The sequence below is a fragment of the Gobio gobio genome, assembly GCF_949357685.1.
Source record: "Gobio gobio genome assembly, chromosome: 1".
NCBI classification, from domain to species: domain Eukaryota; kingdom Metazoa; phylum Chordata; class Actinopteri; order Cypriniformes; family Gobionidae; genus Gobio; species Gobio gobio.
In genome coordinates this window covers 65,684,436-65,701,806 of record NC_137097.1, presented here as the reverse complement: position 1 = coordinate 65,701,806, position 17,371 = coordinate 65,684,436, and the positions used below count along the sequence as shown (strand labels likewise).

The 17,371-nt window shown below is 37.6% G+C and overlaps 1 protein-coding gene across 1 annotated transcript; it reads left to right on the top strand.

Moving 5' to 3' along the window:
* Window positions 1–851: 851 nt before the first annotated feature.
* On the top strand, window positions 852–15,821 carry ccp110 (centriolar coiled-coil protein 110; the record flags this gene model as incomplete). The annotated part of the gene is made up of 13 exons (XM_079811053.1): window positions 852–998; window positions 3,559–3,687; window positions 5,061–6,030; window positions 7,581–7,702; window positions 7,985–8,156; window positions 11,157–11,263; window positions 11,346–11,462; window positions 11,548–11,649; window positions 11,730–11,846; window positions 12,000–12,073; window positions 13,806–13,868; window positions 13,977–14,039; window positions 14,481–15,821. The coding sequence occupies 13 exons, from the start codon at window positions 852–854 to the stop codon at window positions 14,551–14,553; spliced, it is 2,256 nt and encodes a 751-aa protein (XP_079667179.1). The 3' UTR covers window positions 14,554–15,821.
* Between the last annotated feature and the right edge of the window lie 1,550 nt (window positions 15,822–17,371).

The following is a 17,371-nucleotide window of genomic DNA, read 5'->3' as shown; positions in this document are numbered from 1 at the left end:
CATTCATTGTAGCCTAATTATAAATGACAATTAAATCTAGCTATTTTGCGGAAGCTTTGTTATTTTCTATGGATCAAATATAGGAGTAAAGTGTATTTAAAGGGCCACTGCGGTAAAAGATAATGTGGATATGTTCTGTATCTTAAAAAAATATATATGGTGTGAAGGAATCTTCCTTTAATTTTCCGTCCAGATGATGGAGAGAATGACGGCGAGTGAACGGGGCGGTGCTGATGAAGACCCCAGACACACACGAGACCCCGGGTGAAGGACAGATAGAGGTTTGGGATATTAAATACATCTTCTGCCGACTTAATATTGCCTACGCCATGGATGTAGAGTAAACCAGATTAGTAGCTTCGTTATCATTCACAACGTAGGCCTAATTACGGACAAAGCTGGAAACGATTACGCGATTAGCATCTGTACGTCCAATGTAAACATCAGCGACACCATTCAGCGTTACAGTCACATCTGTGGTAGAGGAAAGACATTTAATGATACACTTTGTTTATTTTTGGTCATTTATTCAAGCAGAAGCTCCATCCTGCACTGCGATATAAAGGTAGGTGCTGATGCTGAGGCTTTAACATGTGTGCATGCTGATATCACGGTTATCTGTTAGCTAACACATCGGAGGAAAGAGCAGTGGAATGCTAGGCTAGAATCTGTTTAAAATCTGGATCTAAAAGCCTGCATTACTAGCAAACGTGACTGCCGACTGTGATGGCTCAATCTGACCGAATAGGCAATGACAACGTGATTTTATTTCCTGTCATATAATACTTGCTCTAACGTTTACTTTTCAATATATAGCCTATTCCAGTTGTGCAGAGCGCTGTGGAGAAAACATGGACAGCTATGAGGAGTTCTGCGCACGCATTCTGTCTAAACTGCAGTCGGAAATGATGCATGAGAAGAGCTGCAGTACCGCACCTGCGCGAGGGGTGGCGCACCCTCTCATCTGCTTTCATGGCAGGCCAGTTCTGTCTCCTGTTGTGAGTACAAAGCTATATGTGATATCCAGATGTTAAAGGATTAGTTCACTTTTAAATAAACATTTGCTGATAATTGACTCACACCCATGTCATCGAAGATGTCCATGTGTTTCTTTCTGCAGTCGAAAAGAAATTAAGGTTTTGGATGAAAACAGTCCAGGGTTTTTCTCCATATTATGGACTTCAATGGGCTCCAAACGGTTCAAGGTCCAAATGACAGTTTCAGTGCAGCTTCAGAGGGCTTTAAACAATACCAGACGATGAATAAGGGTCTTATCTAGCGAAATGATCAGTTTCTGCGAGAAACAGAGCAGTATTTATGCTATTATTTTACCTCTTTTCAGACGAACGCGATCATTTCTGAGCTCCGCCATTACTTCCGGAAAGTGAGGTCAAAATTAGATCGTGGTCATAGATATATCGATAATAGATGCCTCATTCTACTGATCCGTGCAGGCGCTAATGAGGCATTTACGTATAGTTCTATGACCACGCTCAAATTTGACCTCACTTTCCGGAAGTGATGGCGGAGCTCAGAGACGATCGCGTTCGTCTGTTAAGAGGTAAAATAATAGCATAAATACTGCTCTGTTTCTCGCAGAAACTGATCGTTTCGCTAGATAAGACCCTTATTCATCGTCTGGTATCGTTTAAAGCCCTTTGAAGCTGCACTGAAACTGTCATTTGGACCTTGAACCGTTTGGGGCCCATTGAAGTCCATTATATGGAGAAAACCCCTGGACTGTTTTCATCCAAAACCTTCATTTCTTTTCGACTGAAGAAAGAAAGACATGAACATTTTGGATGACATGGGGGTGAGTAAATGATCCGCAAAAGTTTATTTAAAAGTGAACTAATCCTTTAAAGGCACAATTTGTAAGATTTCTGGATTAAAGTACGACGACTATGTCGACTTGTGTACTTACATTATACCGGATGTTTCCAAGAATGTTTAAATCCAGAGAAATAAGCCTTTTTTACCAAGACATGGACCGTGTCCATGCGTCGCCTATCAATGACGTCACACCTGCGCTACCCTCGATCCCGGTTTTATTTTGTAGAAACCATGGAAACACCAGAGACGCTTTAATATATTATGGCTGCTCTCGAAATCGTGTACTATGTGAGTAGGTACTACATTTGAATTTGAACGAACTTTGCGACCGTTAAAAAAGTATGTTCTATATAGTATGAATAAATGTAGTATGAATGTAATCCGGACGTACTACATCCGCCATGTTGTCATGTTGTCATTATTTATTTAGCCTAGTTATTTATTTATTTATTCATTCATTCATTGTAATTATAAATGATATACTACTGGACAACAAATTATTTGCGTTATATAGCCTATGTAACTTTTATTGGCTTATTATTTATTTATTCATTTATTTATTTATGTGTTTTTGGCCATAGCTAGATTTTAATACAGTGGAATAATATGTATAATATAATCATAATAAATTATTATGTTTGAAAAAGTTAATTTTAAACATTATGCCGTTCCCTGTTTTGGCTTTTAAAATATTTTTAAAAGTAATAATAAATTAATAAATAAATGTAATTATAAATATATATATATATTATTGTTTTCATAATTTTTTTTAAGAACTTTGCAACCGTTAAAAAGTATGTTCTATATAGTATGAATGAATGCATACTATATAGAACGTAATAGTAATAGTATGATTGTAGTATGAACTCCGTTCATAAATCGTCTCCCTTGGCCTCATGGGATAGTAAAGTGTCCATTGTACTTTTCGCCTACTTTTTTGTTAATACTATGAATTCGGACACACTACTCTGTTGGCGTACTGTTTTTCACATACAATATAGTAGAGAAGTAGCCTATTCGATTTCGGACACAGCTCATGTGTTTTATTAGACAAGGGAACAACTGTTTGGATACATTCATCAACAGAAAAATTGTTATGTAGCTCAACACGTTTAGCCTAATTGTTTAAATCTTGTTTTCTTAAATCTTGTACCATGTTTTACCATGCCTAATATTGATCTAGCTTACTACAGTGTGCAACAAGTGTCTCATAGTAGCCGCGGAGCGAACGCACACTAACGTTAGTACATCATTTTCAACACTCTCACATATTGTGCCTTTAAAGGGTTAGTTCACCCAAAAATGAATATTCTGTCATTAATTACTTCCCCTCATGTCGTTCGACACCCGTCAGACCTCCGTTCATCTTCGGAACAGAAATGAAGATATTTTAGTTGAAATCTGATGGCTCTGAAAGGCCTCCATTGGCACAATGGCACGGTTCACTCTCAAGACCCTTAAAAGGCACTAAAGACGTCGTTACAAAGTCCATCTCACTACAGTGGTTCTACAATAACTTTATGAATCGGCGACAATAATTTTTGTGCGCAAAAAAACCCTAAATAACGACTTATATAGTGATGACGATTTCAAAACACGGCCTCATGAAGCTTCGAAGCGTTATGAATGTAAGTTTGGTTTACACATTCAAGTTTTGACTTTGGGCTTTGAATTATCTAAGTATTATTCATATTCTTTGAAAGTTTTTGCATATTGTCTTTCTAGCTCAGTGAGAAACAAAGAAGGGAGATGGTTGAATACAAGAAAAGAGCGTCACAAATGGAGGCAGAGAGACCTCAATCAGACCTCAATAACCTCCTCAATCAGATTCAGGCCATTCTTTCACCCAATAAGGTAAGAAAATAAGCGTTTCTTCGACTAACAGGCACTTTTATGTCCCAGATAGATTCATTTATTTTTATTAAAACTAATAGATTAGAAAACTGATTTTTTTTTTGTTATATGAAAGCCACATTCTGGTAAACATTTATTTTTTTCCTTTTATGTATAGCTTTCATAGTTTATTTTTACCCAGATATTCAACTATGAAAATGTACATATACATATAGATTGATAGATTTCAATTTCTTTGTTTTGTTGAAGTTAAAGGCCACATTTTGGTTAAACATTTTTACCATGCATTCATAATTTATATTTAGAATATTATATGTAATATCTGTATACCTGTATTATTATTATTATTTTTTGAAAATACATATAGTAATAGATTTCAAATGTGTTTTTTGTTCAAGTTGAAGGCCCAATTCTTTTTACCATGCATTCATTATTTATTTTTGTTACTTTTTTCGTTGTATGCATAGATTTTGTTTTTAACCCATATCTTCAATTATGAAACATACAGGGGAAATTCTAGGATTTCAGCCCCAATGAGGGTAAAATAATTTAATATATTGTTAGTATACTTGGGTAGGCATGAAAAATACAATCCCCGGGGTTTAATCAATCCCCGAATATTGAATTAATGTCTAATCATTTAAATAACCAGCTAATATTAATTAATATTCACCACAAACACAAACTTTATATTACTGTAATTTTCTAGATTGACTATATGTGGGTCATTTTGTTAACTCTACATTTGTGCAGTAAAATTAACTTTAAAGAAGATCTACATTTCTCATTTCATTCATGGAGATAACATGACAAATGTGCCATGCTTTATTAGTGGAGGATTTCTGTCACCTGGTGGAAAACACACTTTTAACATGAAAATGACATGAAATTACCACTATAACCAGTAGATGACAGCAGAGGACCACTCATTAGCTCATTTTCCATTTCCACTCCCTTTTATAGTTTTTTTTGTGTGTTTTGCTTTTGGGATTTATTATAAAATACATATTTTAACCAATTTTAGCAATTTGTCAAGGTATGACGTATAGCAAGAGTAGGAAAAGTCTCAAAGTCTCATGCCATTTAGATGTTAAGGAATTTCATAAAAATAAAGAAATAATCCCGGATTTTACAGTGGATGGGAAATCGTCTTGAATTGCTCTCACATCATATTATGTAACACAGATGCAGATATCATAACAATCTATCAATAAATGCACACACGTTGTCCTTTTGACGCTGAATAACTAAAAATTCAGGGATGAGCCGGAGCCTGGCATTGGTTTCATATGAGTTTTAAAGGTGACTGAGGCTAAAACCCTCCTAAAATGGGCTTAGTGACGCCCCTGCTTTCATATTTTCTTGCATTATAGGCACCAAAAATACTGGACGTGCCAAAGCCTTCAGAGCAGTGCTTGTCTCCTTCTCCAGAACCAGACTGCAGGAATGGTTTTACTGATGCGGCACATCTTACACCTACTGGGGCCACAGAGCCTTACGTTTTGTCCAATAAGCCAGCAGTGACCCCATCAGCTGAGATGCCTGGAGTTAAGAGAGGAAAAGCCACGGAGGAAAAACAAACGCAGGAGGAAACCGAAACAGAAGGAGTTTGTCTGCAGAACCTACTAAAGAAATCACGTGAATTTATCGAAAAAGAACAAGTTAAACAGGGGTCAAAGGTCATCGGCACCAAAATCCCGTTTGATAAAGAAAACGGCAGTTGTTTGGATGGGACTGTCTCTGATTTACCCTGTTATAATCACACCTCTCCCAGTAACCTAATAAGTCCAGAATCCGGTCTAAATGGCAGTTTAAGTGCCAGACCCCACCGCGGGCGTCCTCGTCCCATCTCTGCTGGCAACATCTTCTTCTCTTTCCCTGAAAGCCCCGACCAACCAAACAATACAGCCAATGCAAGGCCACAGGAACTAAAAACAATTGCGACGCAGGAGAGGAAGCTTCTCGGAGTGGAAAATGTGAGTATGGGTCGATATGATGACCACTCCAGGTTGAATGAGGCGATCGGATCTCTGTTGGATCCTGAGCTCACAAGCCCTCTGTTCCGAAGGAGATGCCACACGTTGGATAGCCATCTGTCTTCCGGACATCAGAGTCCGCTCGTAGACAGGAGCCAGGAGAGAATGCCTCGGTTTATGGCCGGGGTCACTGCGAGAACGCCCACTCGGCTGTCTCCTCCTTCACCAATGAACAAGACTTTCACACGGGAGAGTCCCACAGGAGCATTTATGGGCTCTGGAATCACCCCCGACTCTCCTTCTCATGCCAAACTACCATTTGAGGGAAACAGTGTCATTAGCACAGCGCTGAAAGAGAGGAGAGCAGGTAAGGACAGAGCAAACGAGTGCACTATTAAAAATAAAGACTCAAATTAGATCCGAAATATACATTATATATTTTATCATTATTATTATATAGATTTTTTTTATCATTATTTTTTTTTTTTGTGTATTATGTTTTTATTTTGGCAATAGGACAACAAGACAAGACAACACAACATAGGACTTTACAAGGAAACACGAACCACAATAACAATAACAAGAGAAAAGGAAAGAAAGCGAGTGGATTTGGGCAGTATAAAGTAAACTTGTAGGTAATGAAAAAGGTCAAACTTTTAAGCTAGTATCACTAACAGTCGATAGATAGTTAAGAAAGGATTCCCAGGTGGCTTCAAAGCCTCCAGTATTACCTGAGATATTATGTCTAAGTCTTTCTAAATGCGAAGTAGTAGAGAGTCCAGCCAGCCAGGATTTAAAGAGCGGTTTTGATGTATTTTTCCATAGACATAGAATCTACCACCATGCCAAATTGTAGGGCTTTCTGAATTTGATGGCCAAAGCCATGGGGAGAACTAGACCGGCCAAAAACAGCTAGAGCCGGGTCAAAAGAGAGGTCACAAGAAAAAGCTTCTGAATAGATAATAATGAATAAATAAAAATTTCGTGCACTTTCGGGCATGACCAAAAGAGATGTCCCAAGGTGCCTTCAGCAGATTCACACTTGTTGCAGATAGAGGAGGTTTATCATTATTTTATCATGATCATTTATACTATGAGAAATAGTTACATTACAAAAATAACACATTCAAAATGTAATATATAGCATTTATGGGGTCATTGTACTAAAGCAAAAAGAATGATTCAAATATATATGGAAATATTTAATATATTTAATATATACATTATAATGTAATAATATAACTACTATATACTGTATATAGGCTTATATACAGTATATATATATATGTATGTATATATATGTGTATATATATATATATATATATATATATATATATATATATATATATATATATATATATATATATATATGTATATATATACTGTATATAAGCCTATATATATATAGTAGTTATATTATATATCACATACAATTAATTATTATTATTAATAATGCATATTCTGTATAGTGCTTTCACAATAAAAAAAATAAATAATAGTCCACAATAATACATTTCTTAAAACTTTTTTTCACTACATTTTTTTTGTGGACCCCAATGTAATAGTTACTTAAAATTATTAATATTGCATTCTTGGTATATTGCTTCCAAAATAAATATTGATCCATTGATCCTTTTTTTTCTCTCTCTACATTTTTTGACAAGGATTTTTCAGTATGAACCCACAATCCAAAACACTGATATGAAGAACCGATATTGTCACATCAAAAATAACGTTTCTAAACTCCAAAGAACTTTATACCCTATACAGCCACAAAATCTACATGATATAAGAGTTGATCAATGGTGGTACCTTTGAGAGAGCCACTGAAGAACATTGAATTTAGAATAAAGACAAGATGTTCAGCTTTCTTTGGTATAGTATATATTCTCTCAGTTGTGTATGCCTGTGTTTCAGAGGAGATGCAATGGCAAGTCCAGGCTCTAGAAGACATGCAGAAGTCTCTGGAGGATGATTATGCTTTCAGGATATCGTGTCTGGTGGCAGAGCAAGAGAGAGAACAACGACAACACAGTCAGGTCAGCATTGGTGTATCCAGATTTACATGGGCTCTGTTCCAAACCTTTGTGAATTGCCACACGTTTACTAACCCAAATGGGACCTTATAAGTTCTTAATGGATGACAACTCGCGTCTGCTATGCATGAGCTAATTAATGCTGGGTGAATAAATATAAATAATACATTCACAATCAACATTTCCCTGGACTGCAGCTTGGAGTCGCTGGTCTTGGAAATGCATCACTGTGTGTTTTGTATATGTTCTGACTTTAGTCACTGCACCTGTCTGTTCCTCATTCAGGAGTCGGAGGAGTGGATCAGGAGACTGAGGGGTCAGGGTGGTCTGAGTCCTGTAGGAGGTGAGGACGGGTGTGAATTAAGGGCAGCTGGTGAACGTTACCCTATACTGAGCCCCATGTGCCCTTTAAGCCCTGGAGAAAGATCACCAAGACACCCTGTGCCAGTCATTGTTGGTATGTCAGTCATGGCTTTAAGATGAAAACACATCAGTTTTAGCCCAATGTCTTTCATTTGCCACCACTGTACACACACACACACACATATAAATATATATATATATATTATATCAGATTTTATAGCCTATATTAAGCTCTCACACACACACACACACACACACATATATATCAGATTTTATAGCCTATATTAAGCTCTCTCACACACACACACACACACACACACACACACACACACACACACACACATATATATCAGATTTTTTAGCCTATATAAAGCTCACGCACGCACACACACACACACACACACACACACACAAAATAAAATAAATAAATAAATATATATATCAGATTGTATAGCCTATATAAAGCTCTCACACACACACACACACACACACACACACACACACACACACAAAAAAAAAATATATATATATTTTTTAAATATATATATCAGATTGTATAGCCTATATAAAGCTCACACACGCACACACACACACATGTTGGGTTTTCATGTTTTATGGGGACTTACCCCAGGCGTAATGGTTTATATACCGTACATACTGTATTTTTTATCCCCCTACACTGCCCCTGCCCCTAAACCTACCCATCACAGGAGACATTCTGCATTTTTACATTTTCAAAAAACATCACTTAGTCTGATTTATAAGATGTTTTCCTCATGGGGACCTAAAAATGTCCCCACAAGGATGAGGATTTCGGATATTGCCATCTTTGTGGGGACATTTACGTAACGTAGGGATTACCAGTCCACACACACACGCATATATATGTATGTATTTGTGTGTGGGGGTGTGTATATATATATATATATATCATTTGTTATCACTGTATACACACACACACACACGTACAGGTGCTGGTCATAAAATTAGAATATCATCAAAAAGTATATTTATTTCACTAATTCCATTCAAAAAGTGAAACTTGTATATTATATTATATTCATTCATTACACACAGACTGATATATTTCACATGTTTATTTCTTTTAATTTTGATGATTATAACTGACAACTAAGGAAAATCCCAAATTCAGTATCTCAGAAAATTTGAATATTACTTAAGACCAATACAAAGAAAGGATTTTTAGAAATCCTGGCCAACTGAAAAGTATGAACATGAAAAGTATGAGCATTTACAGCACTCAATACTTTGTTGGGGCTCCTTTTGCCTGAATTACTGCAGCAATGCAGCGTGCCATGGAGTCGATCAGTCTGTGGCACTGCTCAGGTGTTATGAGAGCCCAGGTTGCTCTGATAGTGGCCTTCAGCTCTTCTGCATTGTTGGGTCTGGCATATCGCATCTTTCTCTTCAAAATATATATATAAAAGGTCAGGCGAGTTTGCTGGTCAATTAAGAACAGGGATATCATGGTCCTTAAACCAGGCACTGGTTGCTTTGGCACTGTGTGCAGGTGCCAAGTCCTGTTGGAAAATTAAATCTGCATCTCCATAAAGTTGGTCAGCAGCAGGAAGCATGAAGTGCTCTAAAACTATACGGCTGCGTTGACCTTGGACCTCAGAACAGTGGACCAACACCAGCAGATGACATGGCACCCCAAACCATCACTGACTGTGGAAACTTTACACTGGAACTCAAGCAACGTAGATTGTGTGCCTCTCCTCTCTTCCTCCAGACTCTGGGACCCTGATTTCCAAAGGAAATGCAAAATTGACTTTCATCAGAGAACATAACTTTGGACCACTCAGCAGCAGTCCAGTCCTTTTTGTCTTTAGCCCAGGCGAGACGCTTCTGGCGCTGTCTGTTGTTCAAGAGTGGCTTGACCCAAGGAATGCGACAGCTGAAACCCATGTCTTGCATACATCTGTGCGTAGTGGTTCTTGAAGCACTGACTCCAGCTGCAGTCCACTCTTTGTGAATCTCCCCCACATTTTTGAATAGGTTTTGTTTCACAATCCTCTCCAGGGTGCGGTTATCCCTATTGCTTGTACACTTTTTTTCTACCACATTTTTTCTTTCCCTTCGCCTCTCTATTAATGTGCTTGAATACAGAGCTCTGTGAACAGCCTGCCTCTTTTGCAATGACCTTTTGTGTCTTGCCCTCCTTGTGCAAGGTGTCAATGGTCGTCTTTTGGACAACTGTCAAGTCAGCAGACTTCCCTGTGATTGTGTAGCCTACAGAACTAGACTGAGAGACCATTTAAAGGCCTTTGCAGATGTTTTGAGTTAATTTTCTGATCAGAGTGTGGCACCAGGTGTCTTCAATATTGAACCTTTTCACAATATTCTAATTTTCTGAGATACTGAATTTGGGATTTTCCTTAGTTGTCCGTTATAATCATCAAAATTAAAAGAAATAAACATTTGAAATATATCAGTCTGTGTGTAATGAATGAATATAATATACAATTTTCACTTTTTGAATGGAATTAGTAAAATAAATAAACTTTTTGATGATATTCTAATTATATGACCAGCACCTGTACACACACACACACACACACACACACACACACACACACACACACACACACACACACACACACACACACACACACACACACACACACACACACACACACACACACACACACACACACACACACATATATATTTACATCTATATTTACATCTATAGAAATAAAAAGTAATATAAATTACAAAAGTACATACTAAAACTTAAAACTGATATTGACAATATAAAAATAAAAGCTAATTCACAATATTAAGTATTATAAAACTATCTAAATAATGCTAAAATAACACAGATTCAATTGCACGTGCACAGACGCAATCATGTGGTTCACATTTAGAGTGTCTTTAGTTGTTTTTAGAGCTTGGGAATTTAAACATCTTTGTGTGTTTCGCAGAAGAAATAAAATCATATTTAGAACAACATGGTGAAATGATGTCATTTTGGGGTAAACCCGGCTTTATCCATTAATTAAAATCAAAAGAATACAGTATACATTTACCAAGGTATATATTAATATCTGTCTGTATTCTATTTCTTTAGGTTTTCCCTCATCCAGTTTAGATGTGGCATCGCCCTCAATACAGGCTTCCATTTATATGAGAGGCCTAAACCACAGCACAGGAAAGAGCAGGAACAGGCTGAGCCAGGTTGATTTTAATGGGCTTTTGCAACGTCTAAATTGGTCAAATAAACTTCAATGAATGTCATGAATTGGTTTATAAATCGCAGGTTGTAACAGCGGAGCAGCAGAGGGCGCTGTGCCGCCTCACTGCCATCGTGAAGGGCTTCCTGACCAGACGACTGCTGAGAACAGAGAAAGTCAAACACCTGCATCAAACTGTACAAGTGAGAACGCCCAATATAGTGTTCACACACATGCCAATAAACACCTCATGGGGTTGATCATCTTTCTACTTGTGTCTCTCTTCAGGACACGCAAGAGTTTATTCGTTCGTTCAGCACTAATGCTCCTCAAAGAAACAACCGACTGTCAGAGCAAGATCTGTCTCTGCAAGAGCGCGTCAGAGCTCAGGTCACACATTTGGGATGGTTTGGCACCGTGTGTACAGCATCAGATCTGGCACTAAATATGTTTGTATGCTTCTTTTTTAGTTACGTGCGGCCTTGTTTGACATTCATGATATCTTCTTCACAATGACACTAGAGGAGCGTTTGTCTCTGCTACAACAAGACCGAGATCTCCGCACTGAGAGAAAACTCAGAGAGATGGTAACATTCAGCACTGTTTTGGTTTATTTCCATTTTTTTAAGCTTGAGAATGTTTTGGGTAGTGTTGCTCCTTGGCAACTATTATCTGCTGTTTTGAAAAGTACAAACTCACTAAAAAGTGTTTCCTCAAATACTATTTTATTTGGCTTACAGGAAAAAGCAAAAAGCCCCAAGGACAAGGTGATTTTGTCTGCTGCAACACAGAAATCTCTTGATAGAAAGAAAAGGTGAGTTTTATTAGTACAATATTATGTTTTAAACTTTTTGCCCCATCTCATAATGACTTATTTGACATGCAATTGGCATCCAAAATTAATACTTCAAGTGCCAAATGAACATATAATATTATATATATATATATATAATATTACCCTTTTTTTTAATATGACATAAAAGACAATCGAATCAGAGTTTTTTTGGGGGGTGGGGTCTTATTTTTTTATTGTTGTAACTGGTTGTGACACATTTTTGGCGCTCAGAATATACAGAACAAAATCACAAGATATATTTGAAAGCAATAATTTCACTGTAGCTAGATGTTTTTATTTAAATATATGGTTTATAGATTTATGTTTTTCTAATCATATATGTAGCCTCTAATATTATAAAATAGATAATAACATATATCTTATATCATTCTTACTCATATTTTACCATATATATTTAATAATATATATAGTATATATACACTGATCATAACATTATGACCACTGACAGGTGAAGTGAATAACACTGATTATCTCTTCATCACTGCACCTGTTAGTGGGTGGGATATATTAGGCAGCAAGTTAGCTTTTTGTCCTCAAAGTTGATGTGTTAGAAGCAGGAGAAATGGGCAAGTGTAAGGATTAGAGTGAGTTTGACAAGGGCCAAATTGTGATGGCTAGACGACTGGGTCAGAGCATCTCCAAAACTGCAGCTCTTGTGGGATGTTCCTGGTCTGCAGTGGTCAGTGTCCATCAGAAGTGCTCCAAGGAAGGAACAGTGGAGAACCGGCGACAGGGTCATGGGCGGCCAAGGCTCATTGATGCACGTGGGGAGCGAAGGCTGGCCCGTGTGGTCCGATCAAACAGACGAGCTACTGGAGCTCAAATTGCTCAAGAAGTTAATGCTGGTTCTGATAGAAAGGTGTCAGAATACACAGAGCATCTCAGTTTGTTGCTTATGGGGCGGCAGAGCCGCAGACCAGTCAGGTTGCCCATGCTGACCCCTGTCCACCGCCAACAGTGGGCACAAGTGATGAATCAAGTTTTCTTTTACATCACGTGGATGGCCGGGTGCATCACTTACCTGGGGAACACATGGCACCAGGTGCACTATGGGAAGAAGGCAAGCCGGCGGAGGCAGTGATGCTTTGGGCAATGTTCTGCTGGGACACCTTGGGTTCTGCCATCCATCTGGATGTTACTTTGACACGTACCACCTACCTAAGCATTGTTGCAGACCATGTGCACCCTTTCATGGAAACTGTATTTCCTGGTGGCTGTGGCTCTTTCTGCAGATAATGCGCCGCCACAAAACAGAAATGGTTCAGGAATAGTTTGAGGAGCACAACAACGAGTTTGAGGTGTTGACTTGGCCTCCAAATTCCCCAGATCTCAATCCAATCGAGCATCTGTGGGATGCGCTGAACAAACAAGTTCGATCCATGGAGGCCCAACCTCGCAACTTACAGGACTGAAAGGATCTGCTGCTAACATCTTGGTGCCGGACACCACAGCACACCTTCAGGGGTCTAGTGGAGTCCATACCTCAACGGGTCAGGGCTGTTTTGGCAGCAAAAGGGAGACCAACACAATATTAGCTCATAATGTTATGCCTGATATATGTATATTGCTATATACATTTACAAATATATAGAAAGAGATATATATTATTTGTTTCTTTTTTTTGTTTAAAAAAAAGGAAAGATGCAAAATAGTCACTTACTGATCTGCTCTAAAATGTTCTTGTCATTAGAGTTGGTGAATCTCCAGGTCAGACCAGACGAGCTCAGAAAACTAAGAGTCCCCCTGCAAAAAGGTGAACACAAAAACACACACTTTACATATTTAATATTCACTCTGCACCATATATTCGTGATAGTTGCATCAGCTTCCCATCAGTCTTCCTGTGTGTGTTGTGTTGAAGGATCCTGCAGCCCAGTCAGGGCCAGAACGCTCCAGTTTCAGGCCAGCAGCTCCTGCGCCGTGGGTCAGTTCTCCACCTTTTGCTTCCTTTGATCATGCAATCTCCCATTCTTGCCATTTCCATTTTCTTTTACGCTGTTGTTGATGGAATTTGAAATTCAATTCAGTCTTTGCTGGACACTTACAGTACTGGAAATGCCACGAAGCCTCTGCCAGAAGAGTCACCTGGCATTTAAAATTGGCTGCATTTATTTGTAAATGCATTTGGCAGGATCTCATGCAGTCATTTAGTCAACTGAAGTGTGAATAAATATCAACGTATTATATTACAAAGAATCGCTCCGTATAAAAGTAACCTTAAAACAAACCCAGCGAGTTTTACGGAATGCATTATATATTTGCAAAACCACGTTCACATTAAATGAATGTTCAAATATAATAAATCAACATTAGATGCAATCTTGTGATAGAAAACATACAAATAAAATTTTTTCATGTGTTTCAGGAGTTACAAGAAGACTCCAGAGGAGAGAGTTCAGCATTCGGAGAGGCTGAAGAAACAGCATTCACTGGGTTGATCTCGCCCGTTATGAACTGGACATGAAAAATAATATTGTGCTAATTATAGAGATGCTTGCCGTGAATCATGATCATCAAATGTCATTGATATTTATTTCTTCCCATTATTCTACGTCTGCTTATGTGAATATAGAATTAAGGCCTGTTCACATCAAGGTTGGTAACTATAACGATAAAGATATAGTCCTAAAAATTGTTCTAAATATAAATAATAGCAGAGTCCACACCAGTGTTGGGGGAAACGCATTACAAGTAACTTGAGTTACGTAATAATATTACTTTTTCAAGTAACTAGTAAAGTAACGCATTACTTTTCAAATTTACAACAAAATATCTGAGTTACTTTTTCAAAAAAGTAACGCAAGTTACTTTTTCACATTTATTTGACTGACAGCTCTCCTGCCCCCATGTTGTGAAAAATGAGGCGTTGTGTGTGAACATGATGGTTATTGTAGTTCTAGACTAAATGTGAGCATTTATTTATCTCACTTGCACAATAAAGATACTGTACTCCTCAAAATGAATAAAATCAGTCAAATGCTAAATCAGAGTACTCAAACCTCAAATATATAAATGTTAAATAGAACAAATATTTGTATGCATTTAATCTACCTTCATTGACCAATGTCGTGCTGCTGACCTTTGATGATTCAGTTAAGCCATGAGCAAAAATTACTAGATTTTTTGTTTTTATTGGTAAAACGTTTTTCTCCTGCGTCCTATTCTTCCATTATCCAGAATGGCAGCACATTTATACCTCAGCCTGAGACCTATTATTTCAATTTTGGTATGAAGAGGTCTTTACATTTGCACAAAAAATGACTTTTTTTGCTATTAAAAAACAAAACTAAAAAGCAAGCCCAGCCCAGGTGAGAAAAAGTAACGCAAAAGTAACGCAAAAGTAACATAACGCATTACTTTTCTTAAAAAGTAACTAAGTAACTCAATTAGTTACTTTTTAAGGGAGTAATGCAATATTGTAATGCATTACTTTTCAAAGTAACTTTCCCCAACACTGGTCCACACCACAACTTATAACAATAACAGCAAACAGGAATGATATCAATCATTGGAATCACTTTTAGATGACAAAACTGCAGAGGTTGCTTATAATAAACATCATAATATTGTGAATTAGTGTGAAGGCTAATATAGTTATCGTTATTGGTGTGAATGGGCCTTTAGTCCAGATATTATGTAGAGGCTCATATAGGATAAATAAATGTAATTAATAAATGACCCTTGAATAAATGATGAAAAATTCTGTATTTTCAGATTCCTTAAACGTAAAAGGTGGGATTTCCGAATAATAGAAGCATAAAGAGAAAATTAATAAAGAGAAAAGTTGATGCTGCTTTAATGCTATTAATATATATTAACTTAAACTCTGCGGACCCTGTACAGGACGCCATTTGAACGCTTAGAGTCTCTACTGGAGACATGCATCACTTTGGCATTTGTTTTACACAAAGTAACTTATTTACACTAAATTACTCTGGGACCATTTCCGTCTGGATTTGGCCTACCCAAATTGAAAAGCTTCCTATACCCACATACAGTGGTCTCTAAATACACAATTTTGGTGTTATTTTACAGGAAACCCTTTTAAGTTTCATAAAACACTGCTAAAAGTGATAAACATGTAAGTATATGTTGTCTGAGCTGTAATAAACCCCCCCAAAAAGAGGAGCTTTTTGATTTTTTTTGTTATAAATTCATTTTTGAAAGTGTGTAACTCAGGCCGTGTGTGCTCTAGCACCCTGCAGACGGTTTGGGCTGTTTCCACTAGATTCCAGAAAACACTGGATCATGTATGCAAGATTTATTCAAATGAATCTGAATGGAGGAATATGACCTTTTTTTTTATTTAATTTCAGCCCAAACTCTCTGCAGGGTGCTAGAGCACACAGGGCCTGAGTTACACACTTACAAAACTGAATTTATAACCAAAAAAAATCAAAAAGCGTCTCTTTTTTGGGGGTGGCGGGCGGTGATTTATGAAACTTCAAAGGGTTTCCTGTAAAATGACACCAAAATTGTGTATTTAGAGACCACTGTATGTGGGTATGGGAAGCTTTTTAATTTGGGTAGGCCAAATCCAGGCGGAAATCCCAACAATCGTCCCAGAGCTTAAAGGATTAGTTCACTTTTAAATAAACTTTTGCTGATAATTTACTCACCCCCATGTCATCCAAGATGTCCATGTCTTTCTTTCTTCAGTCGAAAAGAAATTAAGGTTTTTGAGGAAAACATTCCAGGGTTTTTCTCCATATAATGGACTTCAATGGCCCCCAAACGCTTCAAGGTCCAAATGACAGTTTCAGTGCAGCTTCAAAGGGCTTTAAACGATATCAGATGATGAATAAGGGTCTTATCTAGCGAAACGATCAGTTTCTGCAATAACTTCAGCTAAATGAGGTCAAAATACGAGCATGGTCGTAGATGTATACGTAGATGCCTCATTAGCGCCTGCATGGATCAGTAGAATGAGGCATCTACGATAGAAATATCTATGACCACGCTCGTATTTTGACCTCACTTAGCGGAAGTTATGGCGGAGCTCAGAGATGATCACGTTCGTCTGAATAGAGGTAAAATAATAGCATAAATACTGCTCGGGTTTCTCGCAGAAACTGGTCGTTTTGCTAGATAAGACCCCCGTTCACCGTCTGGTATTGTTTAAAGCCCTTTGAAGCTGCACTGAAACTGTCATTTGGACATTGAACCGTTTGGGGCCCATTGAAGTCCATTATATGGAGAAAAACCTGGAATGTTTTCCTCAAAAAACTTAATTTCGTTTTGACTGCAGAAAGAAAG